The 20,687-nt window shown below is 35.9% G+C and overlaps 1 protein-coding gene across 1 annotated transcript; it reads right to left on the reverse strand.

The window, feature by feature from the left end:
- Window positions 1-16,148: 16,148 nt before the first annotated feature.
- Window positions 16,149-17,831, reverse strand: LOC129752226 (uncharacterized). The gene has a single exon (XM_055748013.1). It carries the CDS (start codon window positions 17,829-17,831, stop codon window positions 16,149-16,151), a length of 1,683 nt encoding a protein of 560 aa, XP_055603988.1.
- Window positions 17,832-20,687: the final 2,856 nt, after the last annotated feature.

The following is a 20,687-nucleotide window of genomic DNA, read 5'->3' on the forward strand; positions in this document are numbered from 1 at the left end:
TTCTCATAGCGAATTTAATTCCATTGTACAATGGGGAAAAAAGTGAATAAACTGCGAGGAAATTCAATATCTTCCCTCCTACACGAACCAAATCTATGAAGATATACTTTCCTTAAGTGAAAATTAAGTGACTGGACATAGTTCTAGACGCCGCCGCCAGAGCTGACGAACGAGAAAACAGTACCTTTTTAACCCCTAAGTCCCCTATATTTTGAAACAGTTTAGAAAAAAAACTTATTTGAACTGAAAAATTTCATAAAAATAGACCTTTCTTGCGTGATTTTTTCCGAGGAATCTAATGAAGACTGTTCGAGTCACCGCACGCTTCGGAAAATGGAGTTATGGCTGTTTTTACCCTCAATTCTCTTAATTTTTACAATAAATTCATGAAAAAAAAAAACAGGTTCGTACTTAAATTTTGAACAAAAAAAAACCTATCTTGTGTGATTTTTCCGAGGAATCGCATGAAGACTTTTGAATGAAGACCGCTCGCATAGGAAACTAGCAATAAATCAATTTTCCGATGCGTGCGGTGGCTCAATAGCCTTCGTCCGATTTCTCGGGAAAAATCACACCAGATAGGTTTCGTTTTCTTCAAAATGTTCCAGGTAAAACTAACATTTTCTTAACTTTTTGAAAAATGTTGGGAAATTTAGGGGAAAATGGCCATTACTTCATCTTCAGAAGCGTGCGGTGGCTCAATTTGCCTTCATTCGTTTCCTCGATTAAAAATTACACAAGATAGGTCTCATTTGGTTTCAAATTTTCAAGTCCTAGCATGCTTTTCAGAAGTAGTTGAAAAAATGAAGAGAAATTGAGGGTAAACCAGATAAGTCCATTTGCCGATGTGTGCGGTGGCTCAAATTCAATTGCTCAGAAAAAATCACACAAGATGGGTCTCATTCTGTTCAAAATTTTGAAGTCCGAACTTATTTTTTTCATAATTAATCGGGGGTGAAATAAGCCGTAATTCCGTTTTCCGTAGCGTGCGGTGGCTCAAATAGCCTTGTTCAATATCTCGAAAAAAAAACCACACAAGAAAGGTTTATAGTGGGTAAATTTTCACCGGCTTTTTCACTCTACTAGGCAGTGAAAATGAATATTCTTTTTACTTCCGACGTTCCGGTAGTTTATTCACCTTTATCAAGGATTAAAAACGGTGAATGAAAATCCTTGATAAAGCTGAAATAAATCACCGAAACGTCGGAAATAAAAACAATATTCGACTTCACTGCCAAGTAGACTGAAAAAGCCAATGGATTTACCCACTATCAAAATTTCACAGTCGAAAGCAAAAATAAGAAAGGTTTCTTTATTAATTTCCAGTCCAAATAAGTTTTTTTTATTGTTTACAAAATATAGGGGAATTAGGGGTTAAAAAGTCACTATATTGGTAGGCTTGGTAAGCTCGTGTGGCGTCTGAAACTATTTTCAATCGATTTTCCGAACATTTTCACTAAAGCAAAGTATATTTTCATACATTTGGTTCGTGTTGGAGGGAAGATATTGAATTTCTTCGCAGTTCATATACTTTTTTCCCATTGTGCATTGGTCGATCAGTTCTTGAGCTATACACCAAAATCATGTTAAGATTAGTTCTCAGGTTGTGATAAAATTGTATAGGAGCCCCCGTTGTCTGTAGAAGGGTTTCAAATAATCATATATTTCTCGTACCACATGCTCTCCCAGTGATCAAAAATGTTGAAAAGAACTCTCTCACAGGAAGGAGGGAGCGTTAATACATATCAATAGAAACCTTTTTCGTACTTCAAAACCCTTCTAGAATCAAGCAACATAAAAATTGTACGGAAGCCCCACCCCTCCCTTCCTATCTTCCCAATGGAAGAAGGGAGGAATCTCAAATAATCACATAAATATCACTCGTATGCAAACACCTTCCCATGCCATATTTGATACCATTTGTTTGAATAGTTTGAAAAGTTATTTAAAAAATTGCGATGGAGGCCCCTCCCTTTCCCTATCTCCCCACTAGAACCAGAGACAGGGCCAAAGGTTCATAGAAACATTTATCGTACCCAAATACCTTCCCATGCCCAATTTGTTTCCATTTGCTCGATTTGTTTACCTCTTTTCATTTCCCCATTGGAAGGAGGGAGGGATCTTAAATACAATTGTAAAAACATTCCTTGAACCCAAATACCCTCCCGTGTCAAATTTAGTTTCATTTTTTCAATAAGTTCTCCAGTACTGCAAAAATGTAAGGGAGCCCCTGCTTTTTATCACCCCAGTGAAAGGAGGGAAACGGACAAATATTCTTTGAAATTTTTTTCGTACCGTAATACTATCCCATACCAAATTTGGTTCCATTTGCTTGATTAGTTATTGAGTTATGTGAAAAATTGTACGAGAGCTCCCTTCCAACCTTCTTATCTCCCAACTAGTAGAATGGAGGCGTCTTAGGCGTCGTACACAAATTACGTAACGCAAAAAATCTAGAATTTAGACCCCCTCTCCCCCCTATGTAACAATAAGTAACGTTTGATAGGACCCCCCTTCGTTACGTAACGCTAAATACCCCCCCCCCCCCCCTATATTCAATTTTGATATTAAAAGTAAAAGTGCACAAAGTAACGGAGGTTCTCATCTGGGCCCCCGTCAACGGTAATAATAACAATGGGCTTGATCTCTCCTTGATAACGCATGATCTCATCGAGCTCTGGTAGTTCACACACTCTGTTGAAATCCAGTCCATGGGAAAAAGCTGTTGATGAACAGTGTTTCCCTGAACGCACCTACTTAACCGCCATTGACGCTTTCGTACAAGGGGTGCGTATCTTTGCTCGCCAATAAAAAATTACAATTCTTTTCTTAATGTTTTTCTTCCCTTAATTTGTTACGTAACTGAACCAAGTACCCCCCCGCCCCCCTATGTAACAGCAAGTAACGAAGACTCAACCTCCCTCCCCCCCCTTCATGCGTTACGTAATTTGTGTACGACGCCTTAAACAATCATACATTTCTCGTATCCAAATACTCTTTCATGCCAAATTTGGTACTATTTGCTTTATCGGTTCTGGAGTTATGCAAACGTTTGTCTATAGTTTGAAAGGAACCTTCCAAAATCCAAACTTTATTCCACCGATACTCTGACATCAATTTAAGAATCAATACCCTCAAACCTAATAAAAATGTCCCAATTTAAGAAGGACATTTCACCTGACCATGTTGGTCGTTAGTTTTCCGGTAGCCCGGCTATCGATTTCTCCAAAATGGCAACAATTCAATCGTCCATTTCTTCTACGGCTCTTTCTCTCTGTCGTGTCTTAACCTTTCGAGTCCACCAACAACCCTGCACCGCATTCCACATCTTCTCTTATCTTTGACGCCATCGTTTTGGTATGGTGTGGTTTCCTCCTTGGCCGTTGGCGTTGTGGTCTTTTTGACAGTGGGGAATGACCTCAGGGCAGCTAGCTAGCTAGCAGCGATGCAGAAACGTTGCCGCCGCCGCCGCCACGAATCAAGACATAAAGTGGTATATTTTATGATTTCCGGGCTCTTTCTTTAGGGCATCGACTGTAAGCTGGTTTTTTTTTCTGAGCACACCGGATGCCTGGCTGTCTTAAACCGGAGGAAAATTCCATAGCCGACGCCGTGTGTTCTTAAATAGAAAAAGGAAATTAAGCTTCTCCCTTGTCTCTTCGGAACGTAATGCTCGTCTACGATTGGATAAAGGTTTTTATTCGGGTTGGAATTTTCTTTTTTTTACTGTAATAAATGACCTAATGGAAACTCACTGGTTGAAATTTTGAGCTGAGTGTATTCAAAGGAAGAGAAAATTAAATTACTATTCTGTTGATATTACCTTCAAATAGCTTCAACTTCTGTTACTCAATTTTTTGTTTCCCATCAGCGACCTGTTTCCGTGGGAAAATTGTGCATGATGGGGCCACTAGCTTGTACATCAATTTCGTTTTTTCGTCTTCCCGAACCAGAGAACTCAAAGGAATGGGGGGATGTTTTTGCGCACCGGAAGTTCCTTGTGCGGAAGATAATTTTTGCTTTACCTCTTCGGGGCTTTGGCCGTGGCTCATAAGAACCTTCCCCGGGAAGAAATACTGCTTCAGAATATTTCCACTTCACAATTTTCACCGCAGCCGGCAAAGCGAAATGAAACGGTTCGCGTAAACGGAAATTTCTTATTCGACTTTCCACTTCTCGTTTTTTTTTCTTTTCACGCAGCAGGTTGTCTATGGAGCTCTCTGCTGTTCCGATTGGGGTTCCTTAGCATGTCTTATCTGTTGGGCGCTTTGAATATTTGAAATTGAGAAACAATGAGAGAATCATAAATTAAGTTTTTATTCGTTTCGAGTAGCTCCCGCGCCAATCGGCCACAGACTGAGTATCTCAGTTGGGATGGTGCCGGAAGATAAGAAACGTTCTGCACCTTCCGAATCAGGAGGAGGAACGAGGATGCATCGGAAGGTGGAAACGGTCTCGAAAATGCTTCAACTTCCTGACTGCGGGTCCCGGACGTCTACTGATGATTCCATCTTGACGACGACGATGATAAGGAAAAGGTCCGTCTCGAGCCGGCTTGCTCGAGGTGGGAAACCGAAATGCGAACAATTTCCTTGTTGTTTCTCCATCGAATCCATGGATTCTAGGCGCTCGCTGGGAGCAGATTGCTTTTTGAATTTCATTAAGGTTCACATTCAACCTGGAAGAATTTCACGGAAATATCCGGCTCGACACAGAATATCAGCTACCATTCAGGTCTTGTTAGGTTAGGCGCAATCGAAAAGTTTTAATCGAAATCCGAAGGCCAATAAAAGCGTTCGCGCTCTACCGGAATTGAATCTCGCATAAACCGAAGTGTTGTTTGAACGCCTGAAAATTAAGGAAATTGAAAAGTTTTTGGAATTTTTTTTTTGGAAAAACTTTTTCGGGTAAACAAATCTGTCTCATTTAACAAATTTATTGGGTACAACTGTTAATACTCATACTTTGTCTTTCAGCTTTTTAAAAAAAATTCTTGACCATTTTTTTCTCTGTATATACAAAATTACTCCAGAACTATAGTACAATAGAATCTTTCGGCTCTGCCGATCCTGAAAAAAGTCATTTCCAAGAAGAATCTTTTCCCCCGGTTGCAACAGTCGGTCGATTTTCTGCCGACCGGCATCTTGCAAGACGCGGCGCTGCGCCAGACCAAGCATGTCCCGAAAACTTTTCCAATTACAGATGAATCCGTGACGCAGCGGTCATTATCATCATCGTCAGCATCAGCATCGTCGTCGTCGTTTGGCATTATTCTAGCTTGGATACTCTACTTCCATAGCATTTTACGTGAGTAACGTTGAATGACGTAGAGTTTTGCTTTCCTCGAAAACTTAGCCGGCTTAACCGTTGACCTACGCTCGTTGGCATTCATCCTACGTTCGATGTTTGCCTACGCTCAATTTTTTTCTGATTATTTTTGTTTACCCTGAAGCTAAAATTCAAGCTATTTTTCTATTGCATATTTTAAGAATGAATGAGAAAGAGATTACGTATATCAATATTAAACAAGTACGGCCAGAAAATAGAAGTTAATACTGAATGAAAAAGTCTTTTATTGCATATTTTTAATGTCAAAATAAGTATTTGAGAATGAGCGTTTTGGAGCGTTCTTTTGAAACATCAAAATGTAGGAAACCTATGTTTATTGTTCAAACATTACCTACAATTACTTCTAAGATGTCGATATGTTAAGGATTTTCGATAAATTGTGAACGAATACGGTGGCTCCAGAGAGCTGCTATTCAACTCGTTAAACATCAAGCTTTCAACAATCGTATTATTTCCTACTGTTCTATTGTTTTGTTTACGTTCTAATACGCTTTTTTCATGAATCTCTGTACTGAAAACCAAAATTTTTGTAGTGTTGTTACGTTACTCTTAAACGCTTTTTTTTGCTTATGAGTACTGCCGCTCATAGCAAGTCCGTTCCTCTTGCATTTTTATTGAGTTGAGAAAACAGCAATTGAATTTTGTAACTTGTTTTGATAAATTTCGAATTTTCACGCGATTTTGATGGCAATAATCATCAGCATTGATTACTTATCCGACAAACAAATACTTTTGCTTTATTTCCCGTGCAAAAACATTAAAATTTTGTTTGATTGTGTTGAAAATTATACTCTGGAACGCATATGCGATTATTTTTACGGTAGGTATCTAGCAAGAATGATAGCAAGTCAGCTCATTCCATAACCAACTGTTGAGCCGTTCAAATATTACGTAAAGCAATTTTTGAATATTTACTTTACTTATTACTTTAAAATTTCATGTAGGGTTTTTTCTTACTCTTGGATATTTTATCTTAATCTATTTCTGAATACCATTGAGTACATGGATTCTCTATTGGATCGTCAATACTTCTAACGTGGTTTTGATTTTATTTTAATTTTAATGCGTTGGCAAATATCAGGTCAAGAGAATTTAAAATTCATATCAATCTTAAATGAATGTTTTGCATAATGTTAAAGTGAAACATTTGGACAATTATTGTAATTTATAATTTATTAGGAAAAGGAAAACTTTTTATTTAATTATTTAAACAAAGTAAAGGGAAATAAATTTTCTTGAAATTTTCAAGTCTCCTTATGGCAGTTATTCAGAATTAGCTAATCTTTTCCAAAATCTAGAAGTATGTGGCTAAATTCAACTGGAATTATTGTAGAAAAAATTGAAATCTTCGTAATCGTGGTCCTGATAAAAGGTTACATTTGTCTTTCAAATATAAAAATTTTAGAAATTTATGACATCCAACGAACGAGTGTTCAGAATATTATGAATCTGTAAAATTCAAAAATCTCATCTTACTTATGTCATTTGTGATATCTTCAGCATTGTGCGTCCAGTTAAACGAAGAATGAAATTTAAAACATTCGAGATTATTCATCTATGACTGAAGCTTAGATTACTGTAAACAAAAATCAGTAGTTTCACCAGAATAAATTTTTAATAATGTGGTTTGGAGCTTGGATTGAAAATTAGTGACAGATAATGTATAAACAGAACATTTTAACTGGCGAGAATAGTTCAAGGATACTTTTGAAGTTTCCAAACAAAAAAAAATTAAATAAATCAACGATAATTGCTAATTCTTAGTCATATATAAAAAGGGAAGAGAAAAGATGATGAATTATTTTTAAGAAGGCACATCAGCGACGTTCAAATCTAACAATTTTCTCACAATTTCAAAAACTGCATGCGAATTTATTTCGCTAAAACAGGTTAAATATTTGGAATTTCGTAAAAACTGTGAATAATCCTGGGAAAAATCGGACCTTTTTCCTCCATATCCGGACAGCCGTACCGGACCTGGGATTTCCAATTTTTTAAAATTCTGACCAAGCCTGGAATGCTATTGAGGTATCCGTATTTTTTAATCATTATTTTACTTGAAACGACTCATACGTGATATCTGTATTCAAATAAGTTGAAATCATCGTTTTCAATTCAGAGAAATGGTTTTTCCAAAATTTTGATGTTGTTGCGCGTCAAAGTTGTAAATATTTTTCAAAATGGTTGATCAGTTCTAATACGGTTTTTCAAATTTAAACTGAGCAATTTTCATAAAGTGATTACGAGAGTTTAAAAGAAAAAAGTGATGAAGGTAACGTTGTTTGATAACAAAACAGAGGCTGTGCTTTTGTAAATGATAAACTGTGATTTTCCTGTTAGCTACACCCCAACTGCCGTGTTTGATTCATTCAAAAACATACACACGATTAAGAAATAAATAAATTGATTGAAGCTTTTGTTGTTTTGAAACAACAGTTATTCTTTGCATTAATGGTTAATGATAAATTTAATCTTCAATAATTTTAAAATTTGGCTCCAAAAAATGCTATTTTGCCATTTGGTTCTTTCCATTTGTTTCAACAACAGGTGAAATTTTAAAATTCTCTGCTGAACCTATCTTAATCTGTGTGCCAGATCACAAGAAGCAATAATCGCTTTTGCATAATTTGTTCAAAAATATATTTAATATTAGACCAGTGAGCTAAAGAGCCGCAGCTTTACATCAAAAGAGCCGCAGGTTGCCGACCTATGGCCTAGGGTAAGCATTCCAGATTGTCCATTTTTAATCAGGCTACTGGATTTCAAAGAAAAAAATGGGAAATCCCCGGTCTTCTCCAGTTGTCCGGATATCGAGGAAAAAAAGCCCGAATTTTGCCAGGATTTAATCGCCATTTAAGCAGAATCCAATCCTTAAACTCAAATTTAGATCACGAAATGTATGATTTATGCAACAAATAACCTCAAATATGAAATTAAATAAATTCGCATACATTTTTGAAAATGTTAAATAAGATTTTAACGCCACTTTTTTGCCTTGGTGAAAAATAATTTTTTATGTGCTCAATTTTTATCCCTTTATGGAAAATAACTGGATTTTCGGATAGATTTTCCCGGATATGCCCGGTTTTTGGGTAAAACTAACCGGATTTGCCAGGCCCGGATACGTAAATTTCGAAAGCTCAATGTAGGATATGCAGAGAATTGTGAGCAAAAACTTTTTTGGTTAATTTTTGTATGCAATTACAATTTTTAAAAATAATGAATGAAAATACATACGAGAAATTGCTGTAACAACCGCGTTGATCTGCATCATTACCAATGTCACTGCAGGCTGCCCATTGAACTGATACAGTAGCAACATAATTTTTAAAACAAAACTGCAGGGTTTCCTATCACTATTATTATTGACTGTGGGACTGTCATGAGCTGATTTTTTTCGATAGGACCGACTTGCGATCATTTTTACGATGGGGCAAATTTACTTGAGGTTTTTTTTTTCAATGTTCATCAGAACAAGGTACTCAAAATGAAGATTTTTTTTTCCTAAAACTACCGATAATTTTACGGTAATTCCACTGATAAACTCAGAAATGATGAAAATGCAAATGGGTCGGACATGCCATGAGCGGTAAAGTAGTATAACACAGTTCTGATTTTTTTCCGAAGTGCCTGCAACATGATATCAAATCCCCGTAATAATTAACCCACGTACTCTTTTAAGAGTACATACATTCTTCTTCGATCAAAAAATGAGCGTACTCTTCTGTTTGTGAAATATTTCGAAAAGTTCTTTTTTTTTTGTTGAAGAGCATTAAATAAAATGTTATCTTATAAGTTGTGTTATTTAAATACTGCGCATTTGTCATATAAGTCACATACCTTGCAACATTATTTGATTGACCTCAATCATCATGGTTTTGGAATAAATGACTTTTCTCCATACTGTTTTGAATTTTTTTCTCAATGTACTCTTTCTAACGTTGCAGCATATGGGAACCCTACTCTAGAATAAGGTTGCCATATTGCCCGGTTTTATCCGGGTTTGCCCGGATATTTAATACCAGATTTGGGAACATTCCGGCCCAGCTCGGTTGCCCGGGTTTCATTAAAAAATTAAAAAATTCCCGGATTTTGGCCGGACTTATTCTTTTTATATGGCAAATCAATAAAAAAAAAATAAATCACTCCAAAACGAAATTCTTTAAGCAAGTTTGATAAAAAAAATAATCATAAAAGTTTTATTGGAAGGCTCAAATACGATTCAAAATCTGTCGATAAATTTTAACGAAAAAAAAAAATTTTCCAATTTTTTTTAAATGATTTTTGTTTAGTAATGATTTTAGGAAAATTAGCCCGGATATTGCCAGGAATTATGGTGGACACTTTTTAAATGAAACGCCCGGATTTTACCAGGTTTTTATATACAATTTACCGGTTTGTCCGGCCCGGATATGCACTGAACAATTTCTGTCAACCTTACTCTCATTTCCTGTTCTCTCTCCTGTTCTCTCTCATTTCTTTTTTATTTGAAAAAAAGCATAAAAACAACGAAATTATGTTCGATTTGTAAAAATCTGGAGGGTCAAAACAGCTTTCAGGGCATATTTTATTCAGCATTTATTCAAGCTGCTGTAACCCAGCTTTATTCCAACCGATTCCTATAAAATTCAGTGTTTCATCTCATCAATTTTTAAAGATCTTTTTTTTTTGTTATAAAATTTCAAGATTTTTTCGAAAATGTAAAAAATGTCCTTATATTTTGTGACGTTAATTAACTTATTTGTAACTGTTTTTGTTCGCCTTTTTAAACAACCCTATTATTAAATATTAACAAATTCTATTTTCTACACATTGAAGCAGCATTTGTTGACTTCCAAACGTTTTATGCATTTTTCGAACAAAACCAGTCCATAAATATTAATTCATTATTTTGTACAACTAGTAAACATTACACTTTTTCCAACAAAAATTAGATTTTCAAAATTCTATAAAACATGTAAATTTTTTTTTCTCCTTTTTCCATTGGTTTTGTGTGATTTATTTTATCAAAATTATTGTGTTTGAGATTTTTTGATACGCGAACGGATAAAAATCACTTGAGAGCGGTACACGCACATGGAATAATTCGATAGCACAAACGATGGCAAGTCAGTAAAATATGGAACGAATCATCGAATGTCGGTCACGAAGCCATCAAGGCTCAGTTTAGTGTAGATAAACATAATCTGAACCTAGAATGCTAAGTAGTTTCAAAATCAAATTTTATAATAAAGGCACCAAACAAGCTGATGGCGTTTGGATGATGCAAAATTGCATTTAAATCTTCATGCCCAACAAATCATTAGGGCAAATTACTTTTTACCAGAAAAAACAGTCAACAATTTTTTAGATCAAAGTTGTAACGTTTATTTATTAATTGAAGTTCAGCCGAATATATGTTTCTGCCATTAAATAAAATGAGCTTTACAACAGAAATACATTCAAGATCTAAAAATGGAAATTAAAATTTTAAATTTTCTGAATTTTCTGAGATGTATGTTAAGTATTTCTCTTCTTGTTCACAATTCTGATTTAAAAAAAACCTTCAATCAATTAAAAAAAATACAATGCTTCATCGATTCTAGATCATAATTATTGTGTCATTAAGCCTGATTTGAACCTTTCGCCAGTGCTTTCGCTTTTTTCCGCATTCTACGATATTTTATGATTTTCAAGAGATTTAGAATGAATTTTAAACTAAAATAAATGCTAGTATTTTTTGAAGGCACAACTGAAACTTGAACACGTTCTTCAGCTATGCCAGAAATGGTCTAGGAAAAATCTCAACATTGATTGATTGAACGCAAATAAATTGATCGATGGCTGTTGTTTTTTTTTTTTTTTTTTATCAATATAAAGGTTAGTTAGTTCATCAGCTTTCAATGGTTCAAAACTGATAGATTATAAGAATTTAAAACGCCACATCACCAGAACTAGAGATAACAGACGAAATTTGATTCGAATCTGAGGTGCTGAATTCTTCCAAGGTTTGCACAGTTGGCAAGTCAGTTGCCTCCTGAGTCGATGTCCGTGAGTTCGAGCTCAAGAGCGAACACAGTAAACACAGTTGTACCGGATAAGTTTTTTCAATAACAGACTCGCTAACGATATAAAATCGCGAATGACAAAAAGATGTTAAATCGACTCTAATCGAAACAAAGATAAAATGCTATCAAAAGCAGTTTTCAAAATGCAGGCTCCAAAATTGTAGTTTTGTTATTAAATATATTCTGAATTCTCGATTTGGTTCTTGTTTTTGTTCGTGATTGAAATAAGACAAAATAAAAAAAAGAAAAGTTTGAGGAAGACAGCAGAGGGAACATATATGAAAAATTAAAAAAAAGGATGGAATCTTTATGCAAAAATCGAGTCATCTTTCACTTTTACAATTGAGATGAACAATTTCTTGGAAAACAAATTATCGGGTTACTCAGAGGCGGATGCTGAGTAAGACAATGATTCCATAACCAGTTCTGTAGAAATTCAGTCAAAAACGCAAATTAAAGCTGTTGTGCCTACAGCCAAACTTAATCCTACCGCCCCCACCCCCAAGAAAAAGTAAACAATCTCAACCAACTTAAAGCACCCCGAAGAACCTCAAAAGTAAACAGCCAAATATCGCCGCCTCAATTCACTGCCTTCAGATCACCTTCCCTAGATTCTCTCGTTCTTTTTTTCTGGGGAATGTGGGTGGGACGCCGCCACTTGTATTTCCATTTGAGTGTGAGTCTCCAGCCATAATACAGTTGTTGATGAAAAATCAACTCAGATCATGCTGTAAATGATTTACATTTGCCGCCATCATTTAACGGTACCGCGGCAAATCCCTGGTTTAAACTTAGTCTAGTTCCGAGCTTCACCAAATTTCTCCTCAAACTCTCAACAGGGACCCAGGAAAATGTTTGCTTTTTCACTTGAGTTGGTTTTTGGGGTGAGAGAGTGGAAAGATCCACTTGCTCACCTTAAAGAGGATGCTGCGGGCTCATGGTGAATGGCGTTTATTTGCCACAGTGATTTTTTTCTATTCGGATACTTTCGTTGGTTTCGTTTGATGTGGGCCAATGATGATGGCCCGGAAGGTTGGAATAGAGGTGGTACTAAGGTAACTTATTTGGAAACAGTTTCAAACGAATGGCGGAAGCAGTGCTTTTCGGGTGTCACCTTTGGAAGGTATCATAGTTGAGAGATTGAGGAGCATAGAGTAACCCTTTGTCACTCGGTTATATTCTGTCCAGTTTCCTCTAAGGTTTTTAAAGTTTTTGTTGACAATATTAGCGATTGGTCGATACCTATACCTATATATAGCGGAATGTTGGTGAAAAAGTCTTAGCGAAAGAAGCGTGCCAAAGTTGCAATAGCCTTAAGATAATTTATTAGGGTTAAAGATCTTTGTACATATTGATATCTAAAACTGATATAACCTTATACTTGCATACAGGATTTGTAGATTTAAGTGTTTTATTTCTTAACATTTTTAAAAGCTTTTCACAATTAGCACGATATCCGAGAAAAAAATTGCAGTGATTTCGATTTATCTCCGCTAAACGTAGAATTACGACAATTTTCTCTGGTTGACTTATGAACTTTTTTCGTCAATTTCAACACGTGACAGTGTCAAAAAGACAATATCTGACTATGTGACTTAACCAAGGTTGCCGAAATCACAAAAAAAAAATCTATAATTTCACAGAATTTTGAGCAAATTTTCATCACAAAATCTGTGTCTCAAAACACAGAATTTTAGAAATATTCACAGATATCACAGATTTGTCAAATTTTGGTTTTACTCCATAAAACATTATTTTTTTTTGTCAATTTAAACTGTGGATTTTTCCTTATATTGTAAAATCAGGAGAGGATGGTTAATTTATTGATTTTTCTCAAGTTTATTTATTTATTTGTCATGACTTTTTGATCAAATCAATGCTTTTTCCATTACAGAAAACTATAACGGAAATTTTTGGTTAAATCACAGAAAGTCAGAATTTGTTCTCTCGAAAACACAGATTTTTTCTCGCCAACCTTGGACATAACCCAATCATGTAATAATTCAACCATGTGACATAATCCGATCATGAGACATAATCTGACCATGCAACATGATCCGAGAAGCAAACATAATCTGACAATGTGACATTATCTGACCATATTCGGATCATGCACATAAACGATCCATGCCACATTTTCAATCATGACACATAATTTGACCATGTGACATAATCTGATCATGAAACTGCAAATTGGTCAGTGTCAGACATCCAATGTCAGTTTACTTTGATATTGCCTCTAACGTCTTTGTCATGCGCTACTAAGTTCGGTCGGCGACATAAGTTTACAATATCATGACCAATTTGACCAATCAATATCTTGATTGCTGTGACATTTTTTTCTCACAGTAAAAGATTTCATTTTTCAAATTGTGGCGCAGCAAATAACATTAAATCTTCTCTAACACAACCACAAAATTATATAAAAACAGCTGCACGAGAATGTGATTCGAGTGAAATGCAACAATGTCATGCAACATTGACATGCCTGACTAACATTGATGCTGGGTCATTCAATTCGTAGACGGCTTTGATATTCTTTGGTTGGCATCGACTACTAGTCGCTGGTAAGGATCGAATGGAATTGACTAAAAATTATCAGCCTTGCTGCATTCCTATCATGTGACGTATTCTGACCAAGCAACATAATCGGATCGTGCAACATAATCAAACCATGTGACACAATCCGACCATGCAACATAATCTGATCATCCAAAAAAATCCATGTAACACAATCTGACCATGCAACACAGTCCGAACATGCAAAATAATCCTTCATATATGTATGATGTCCGTTCATGAATCTTTTTTCGTGACGCGAGATTCGTTTGTAAAATTAGAATAGAATTAGTGTTGCCGTAAGACGTATTTTTATGTCACCTCTTCAATGGAATACACCAGGGATGAGCAACCCGCGGCCCGCGAAGCTTTTCTCAAATTGAATTTATATTACTTTTTTTTACGATAGATTGTAAATCATTATTAAATAATATATAATATATTAAATATTGGTCCATACCAATTTATAAAAAAGATATATCAGTAGCTTAATTAAACATGCACTTCATGATTGGCAGTTTTATTAGCCCAAAAATCATTCAGATCATGGCCTTAGGAACGGGAGGTGTTTTGGGGGTTAAACCCCTCATGAGGGCCCAAGAAAAGCAAACGTGTAATTCTTCTTCACACTCAAAATATTAAATTTTTAATCAAATTTTTAAGATTCAATGTGGTTATTAAAGAGTAACCATCACGACTCTTAACCAATGTCCAAATATCGAAAACTAATCCAAGGTACATTATTCTGCAGCAGTTTTCAAAATTTACTCACTTATCGATGAAAATTCAGTTCTAAATTTAATATTTCAAATGAGATTTAACTCATTTCAGAAGTTCTGGTTCCATATTATAAAATTTTATATGTATTTTTTACATTTGGAATTCTGTATCTAGATGAAGATCCTTGATTTTCAGCTCGAATCTGCATTAGAAATTCGAAATATGTATAAAGTTTTTTATTTAAATTCTGGCTCGAATTTCGTTTTCCATTTCATTCCAAATATGATTCATGATTTTCGAAACTTTTATGAATTTTCAATATTTAGACAAAAAAAATTGAATAAGAAAACAATAAAGAAAACTAGAGACCATCCTGAGTTTTTGTTACATTTTCAGATTCGAAGTTCTTAAACATAATTTTTATGCAGAATTCACACATAATCAAACTCTAAAATGGCGATCCAGAATTGAAAAACTCAACACCTTTTGATCTCTAAATCTTAATCTCTAAACTTCACTTATAAAAATTTGACAGTTTTTTTTTTATAAATAGAAGATATTCATAAAAAAACCTGTTCTCCAGACTCTTGAGAAAATTCTATGATTTTAACCATCGATGAAAGTATATTCTCTATTTTGCTTCTGAAAGCATCATTTTACAAATAAAGCTTACCAGTTTGAAGTTTTCAGAATGCATTTTCAAAAGTTGCTAATAAATACAAAACACCATTAAATTAGAAGAACTTAGAATATGAAAAGCAAGTACTAACAGAAATGTTTTTTTTTTTTTAATTTTATCCATGCATTGTTTCAGCAAAAATATCATATAATAAAATTAGTCACCAAAACTGCTCCCAGATTCAGATTGATAACTTTTTCTAGAATTTCAGGTATTTATTCTGTGCTAGTAAAGGCATAGATGCAATCTTATTCATTGGCAAAACGTAAAATTGGATTTTTTTTTGCCCAGATTACATTTGTCCCAATTATTGTGAAAATATATTGAAAGTGGTAGTTAACTTTAAAATTCAAATCCTCGTGGATCCTTAGATGAAAGCGGAACGGGAGAGTTGATAAAAAATGCTGGGCTACAGATGATCACAGCTATTTCAAGGTCCGTTAGTGAGATCATAGTTTTTTTCGTTTTAAGCGGAGATAAAGTTTTATGATAAATATGCTCAGCAGATAGTTTTTTAAAAATTGAATTATTTCAATTATTTCGGGAAAATTGATTGTTTTGTTAACACCATATACAAGCAAAACCATATACAACACAATTAACACACGACGTATTACAGGACACGACACTTGACGTTCTTACAAACGGAAAAAGGATTCAAAATTACCTTTTTTGTCGACCGGTTTCGGGCTCGATGTTGCCCGTCTACAGGACGATGTCCGACTGATCACACGAAGAAATTACTAGCAGGATCATACTACGAGTGTCGTAGTATTCGTCGAAAGAAGGTTCCTTTATGAGATTTTCCTTTTGGTGAAGGTGAAAAGCGGCGACATAATTGGTGGGTCATCTTCGTTCATTAGCGGTTTTTCGGAAGTACTAATGAACATCGACTCCCAAGCGTTCAAATGTGAGGCTTTTCTTACGCATTTCCTATAGATCACTTTTTCCCAGTTTATGGAGTGATCCATTTCCGTTGCGTGGGCGGCTACGCTGGATTCATTGACCCTGTTGTTGTCTACAGCATTCCGATGTTCTTTAAGTCGAACTTTAAATTTGCGACGAGTTTGGCCAATGTAAACAGCTGGGCAACTCTCACAGGGAATTTCATAGATTCCGGATCTCTCATCCTGCGGGATCTTATCCTTCAAGGAGACCAACCGATCCTTAAGGGTGTTGCCGCTCTTGTATGCTGTTTTCAGACCGTGTTGAGAAAGGATTTTTGTTATCCCATTAGTTAGTTTTGGGTGCAACGGCAGGCTAACTCTGTAGGGCTCTTCTTTCTCTGGCCTGAAAGTGGTAGCATCACTTCGGTACTTTTTTCGGGCATGTTTTCGGAGAATTATGAGTACAAATTGGTTGTCAAAACCGTTCAAAAAACCTGCCTCAAGGATTTTATGTTTTTCTTCTTCAAAATCTTCCTTTTCCATGGGGATATTGTACAGGCGGTGCGCCATGGAATGGAAGGCGGCTTGTTTTTGGGCACCGAAGTGGTTGGAATCTGCTGTTATGTATCGGTCGGTTGAGGTTGGTTTTCGATATATTCCAAATTTGATGGTGTTGTCCTCTTTCCTTGAGATTAGGAGATCAAGGAAAGGGAGTTTTCCCTCAACTTCTTTTTCTACTGTAAATTTTATCGACCTGTGTTTGGAGTTTAGAAGCTCTAATGTCTGTGTGAGATAACGCTCCTTTACCGAGGCAAGGATGTCATCGACGTAGCGCCACCAGACACGTGGGAAAAGTCTTTCACTTTTCTCCAAATCTGCTTCCAAGTCGCTCATAAAAACTTCAGCCAAAAGTGGGGATAGTTTGCTGCCCATGCTGAGGCCAAAGGTTTGTTTAAAAAACTTACCCCGAAATATGAAGAAGTTTTGCTTCATGCATACTTCTGCAACTGCCAGGTAGGCATCTATTTCGTTGGGAGGCACCCGGCGGCGTTCCAAGTGCCCCCGTAAGCTGTTGAGGGCGTCCGAAGTTGGTACACTGGGGAAAAGTGCGGAGACATCGAAAGAAACTAATATTTCGCCTCGACGCACTTTAAATCCTTTTAGGCGCTCGACCAGTTCCACTGAATTTTTTACACTCTTACCATGCTTCACAGGGTACTTTTTCATTTCTTCCACCAACCATGCTGCCATTTTTTCCGTAGGTGTATTTATATTTGAAGAGATGGGTCTCATAGCTATCGGGTTTTTATGGATTTTCGGCAAGCAATAGAGAGAAGCGACTTTCGGGTTCGGGACAAGAAATTTTCTTTCTAATTTGGTATCCCCCATCAGGAGGGCGACTTTCTGTCTTACGGCGTTGGCTTCCTCTATCATCGTATTGAGTGGATCTTTTGGTTTACCATTTTTGAAAATAAATTCTTCATATGGACCATTGACTATCATGTCTCGAACTCTGTTGTCGTAATCCTGTTTGTCCATGATGACGACCGCATTGCCTTTGTCTGCGCGGGAGTAGACAACTTCATGCATTTTCAAATTTGCTATGACGCTTTCAGCATCATTTTGACCCTTTTTTGAATGGCACGGTTTTTTGGCTACTTCGGACGCCCTCAACAGCTTACGGGGGCACTTGGAACGCCGCCGGGTGCCTCCCAACGAAATAGATGCCTACCTGGCAGTTGCAGAAGTATGCATGAAGCAAAACTTCTTCATATTTCGGGGTAAGTTTTTTAAACAAACATTTGGCCTCAGCATGGGCAGCAAACTATCCCCACTTTTGGCTGAAGTTTTTATGAGCGACTTGGAAGCAGATTTGGAGAAAAGTGAAAGACTTTTCCCACGTGTCTGGTGGCGCTACGTCGATGACATCCTTGCCTCGGTAAAGGAGCGTTATCTCACACAGACATTAGAGCTTCTAAACTCCAAACACAGGTCGATAAAATTTACAGTAGAAAAAGAAGTTGAGGGAAAACTCCCTTTCCTTGATCTCCTAATCTCAAGGAAAGAGGACAACACCATCAAATTTGGAATATATCGAAAACCAACCTCAACCGACCGATACATAACAGCAGATTCCAACCACTTCGGTGCCCAAAAACAAGCCGCCTTCCATTCCATGGCGCACCGCCTGTACAATATCCCCATGGAAAAGGAAGATTTTGAAGAAGAAAAACATAAAATCCTTGAGGCAGGTTTTTTGAACGGTTTTGACAACCAATTTGTACTCATAATTCTCCGAAAACATGCCCGAAAAAAGTACCGAAGTGATGCTACCACTTTCAGGCCAGAGAAAGAAGAGCCCTACAGAGTTAGCCTGCCGTTGCACCCAAAACTAACTAATGGGATAACAAAAATCCTTTCTCAACACGGTCTGAAAACAGCATACAAGAGCGGCAACACCCTTAAGGATCGGTTGGTCTCCTTGAAGGATAAGATCCCGCAGGATGAGAGATCCGGAATCTATGAAATTCCCTGTGAGAGTTGCCCAGCTGTTTACATTGGCCAAACTCGTCGCAAATTTAAAGTTCGACTTAAAGAACATCGGAATGCTGTAGACAACAACAGGGTCAATGAATCCAGCGTAGCCGCCCACGCAACGGAAATGGATCACTCCATAAACTGGGAAAAAGTGATCTATAGGAAATGCGTAAGAAAAGCCTCACATTTGAACGCTTGGGAGTCGATGTTCATTAGTACTTCCGAAAAACCGCTAATGAACGAAGATGACCCACCTATTATGTCGCCGCTTTTCACCTTCACCAAAAGGAAAATCTCATAAAGGAACCTTCTTTCGACGAATACTACGACACTCGTAGTATGATCCTGCTAGTAATTTCTTCGTGTGATCAGTCGGACATCGTCCTGTAGATGGGCAACATCGAGCCCGAAACCGGTCGACAAAAAAGGTAATTTTGAATCCTTTTTCCGTTTGTAAGAACGTCAAGTGTCGTGTCCTGTAATACGTCGTGTGTTAATTGTGCAGTTAAGTTCTTACGTTGGCACAAATCCGCTTAAAATGAGCAAAACCATATACAAGTGAATTTTTGAAAAATAAAGACTTGAGAACTATTTAAGATTTCTTATCATCATGACTAAGCATCAAAGTCTCCGATAAAAATTCTGAATCCCCGACAAAACAATATTTGTAATTTTTTGATTTGACCCAAAAATTTTGTGACGATTATCTGTGATGCAATTAAAAAAGATGCGCATTTTGTTTTGATGAAAGTGTTTAGTAGACACGGATTACGAATAAATTCATTCAATAGAGTTAGAGCTTAAAAAAAATTTTTTTAGACACGCTCTAACATTTCAACATTAAAAAAAAAATCATAGCGCTTTTCCTAATCGTCATATGAATTTGATGTCTTGGACAAAGTTGCTTCAAAAGGTATTGGCTTCAACTTTGTAGAACGCAATTTAACTCTATTTTTTTTAATTAAAAAAGTATGTGTGTCAAAATCATGGTAAAAATGACACATCTGAATATCTGACACTGTATAATTAAAGTGCATTATTTTATGAGCATCTTTGTTGAAGACAGCTTTTGTCTATTGCTTATGATTTCTGCGATATTAATTTTGTTTCGCTAAATTCTCGTTCTGTTCAGTGGCATATTATTTAAATTGGATTTTCATCATACAATCTGTTAATAAAATTCTTGAATCAAGAATGTAAACTGTAACTTTGACAAAAAAGATTTTCTTCTAGAAAAAGGTTAGAATTTTAGGTTCTGATAAAAAAGGGAAACCACAAAACAATCGATGATTTTGTTTGTAAGAAAGAAAGTTCGAATGTATAAAATTTTTTTTTTATATGGATCAAGATTTATCATGCAGGTACTTGTTAAATTTTGGCTGCTATTATTCACCTTGTATTGAAAAAACAGTGTTGAATTTCTATTTTTTTAAAACATGAGTTCGTTCTATTTTTCCTCTTTATCGTGAAAATTCATCGTTATTAAAAATGACGTAAAGCTCTGCTAACTATTAATAAATACACTAAATAGTTCACAGCATTTTTTATCAGTTTCAATGTGAAATCGTGCGCTGAATCGGAAAACTAAATTCAAAAAAAGGCCAATTGAAAATTATTTTTTTTCAATTTTGACATCAAGTCTAAAAATTTTTCTGAAACAAAATTTTCTTAAAAAAAATGCGTTTTTTAGATTTTTTCTACCATTAAGCCACTAATATCAACCCAGCAAACATAAAATCGCGTTAGAAATAATAGCTAAACTTGTTAACAATGACAATGCGAATCACAATTGCTACCAAATAAATAAACGATCGTAAAAATGTTTACTTTAAGTCGGTATAAATCGAATATGATAAAAATTCCGCCATGTTTGCATTTTTTTCTCTTTCGCGGGATTTAAGTGGAAAA

This window comes from Uranotaenia lowii, chromosome 3, assembly GCF_029784155.1.
Source record: "Uranotaenia lowii strain MFRU-FL chromosome 3, ASM2978415v1, whole genome shotgun sequence".
Classification (NCBI taxonomy): domain Eukaryota; kingdom Metazoa; phylum Arthropoda; class Insecta; order Diptera; family Culicidae; genus Uranotaenia; species Uranotaenia lowii.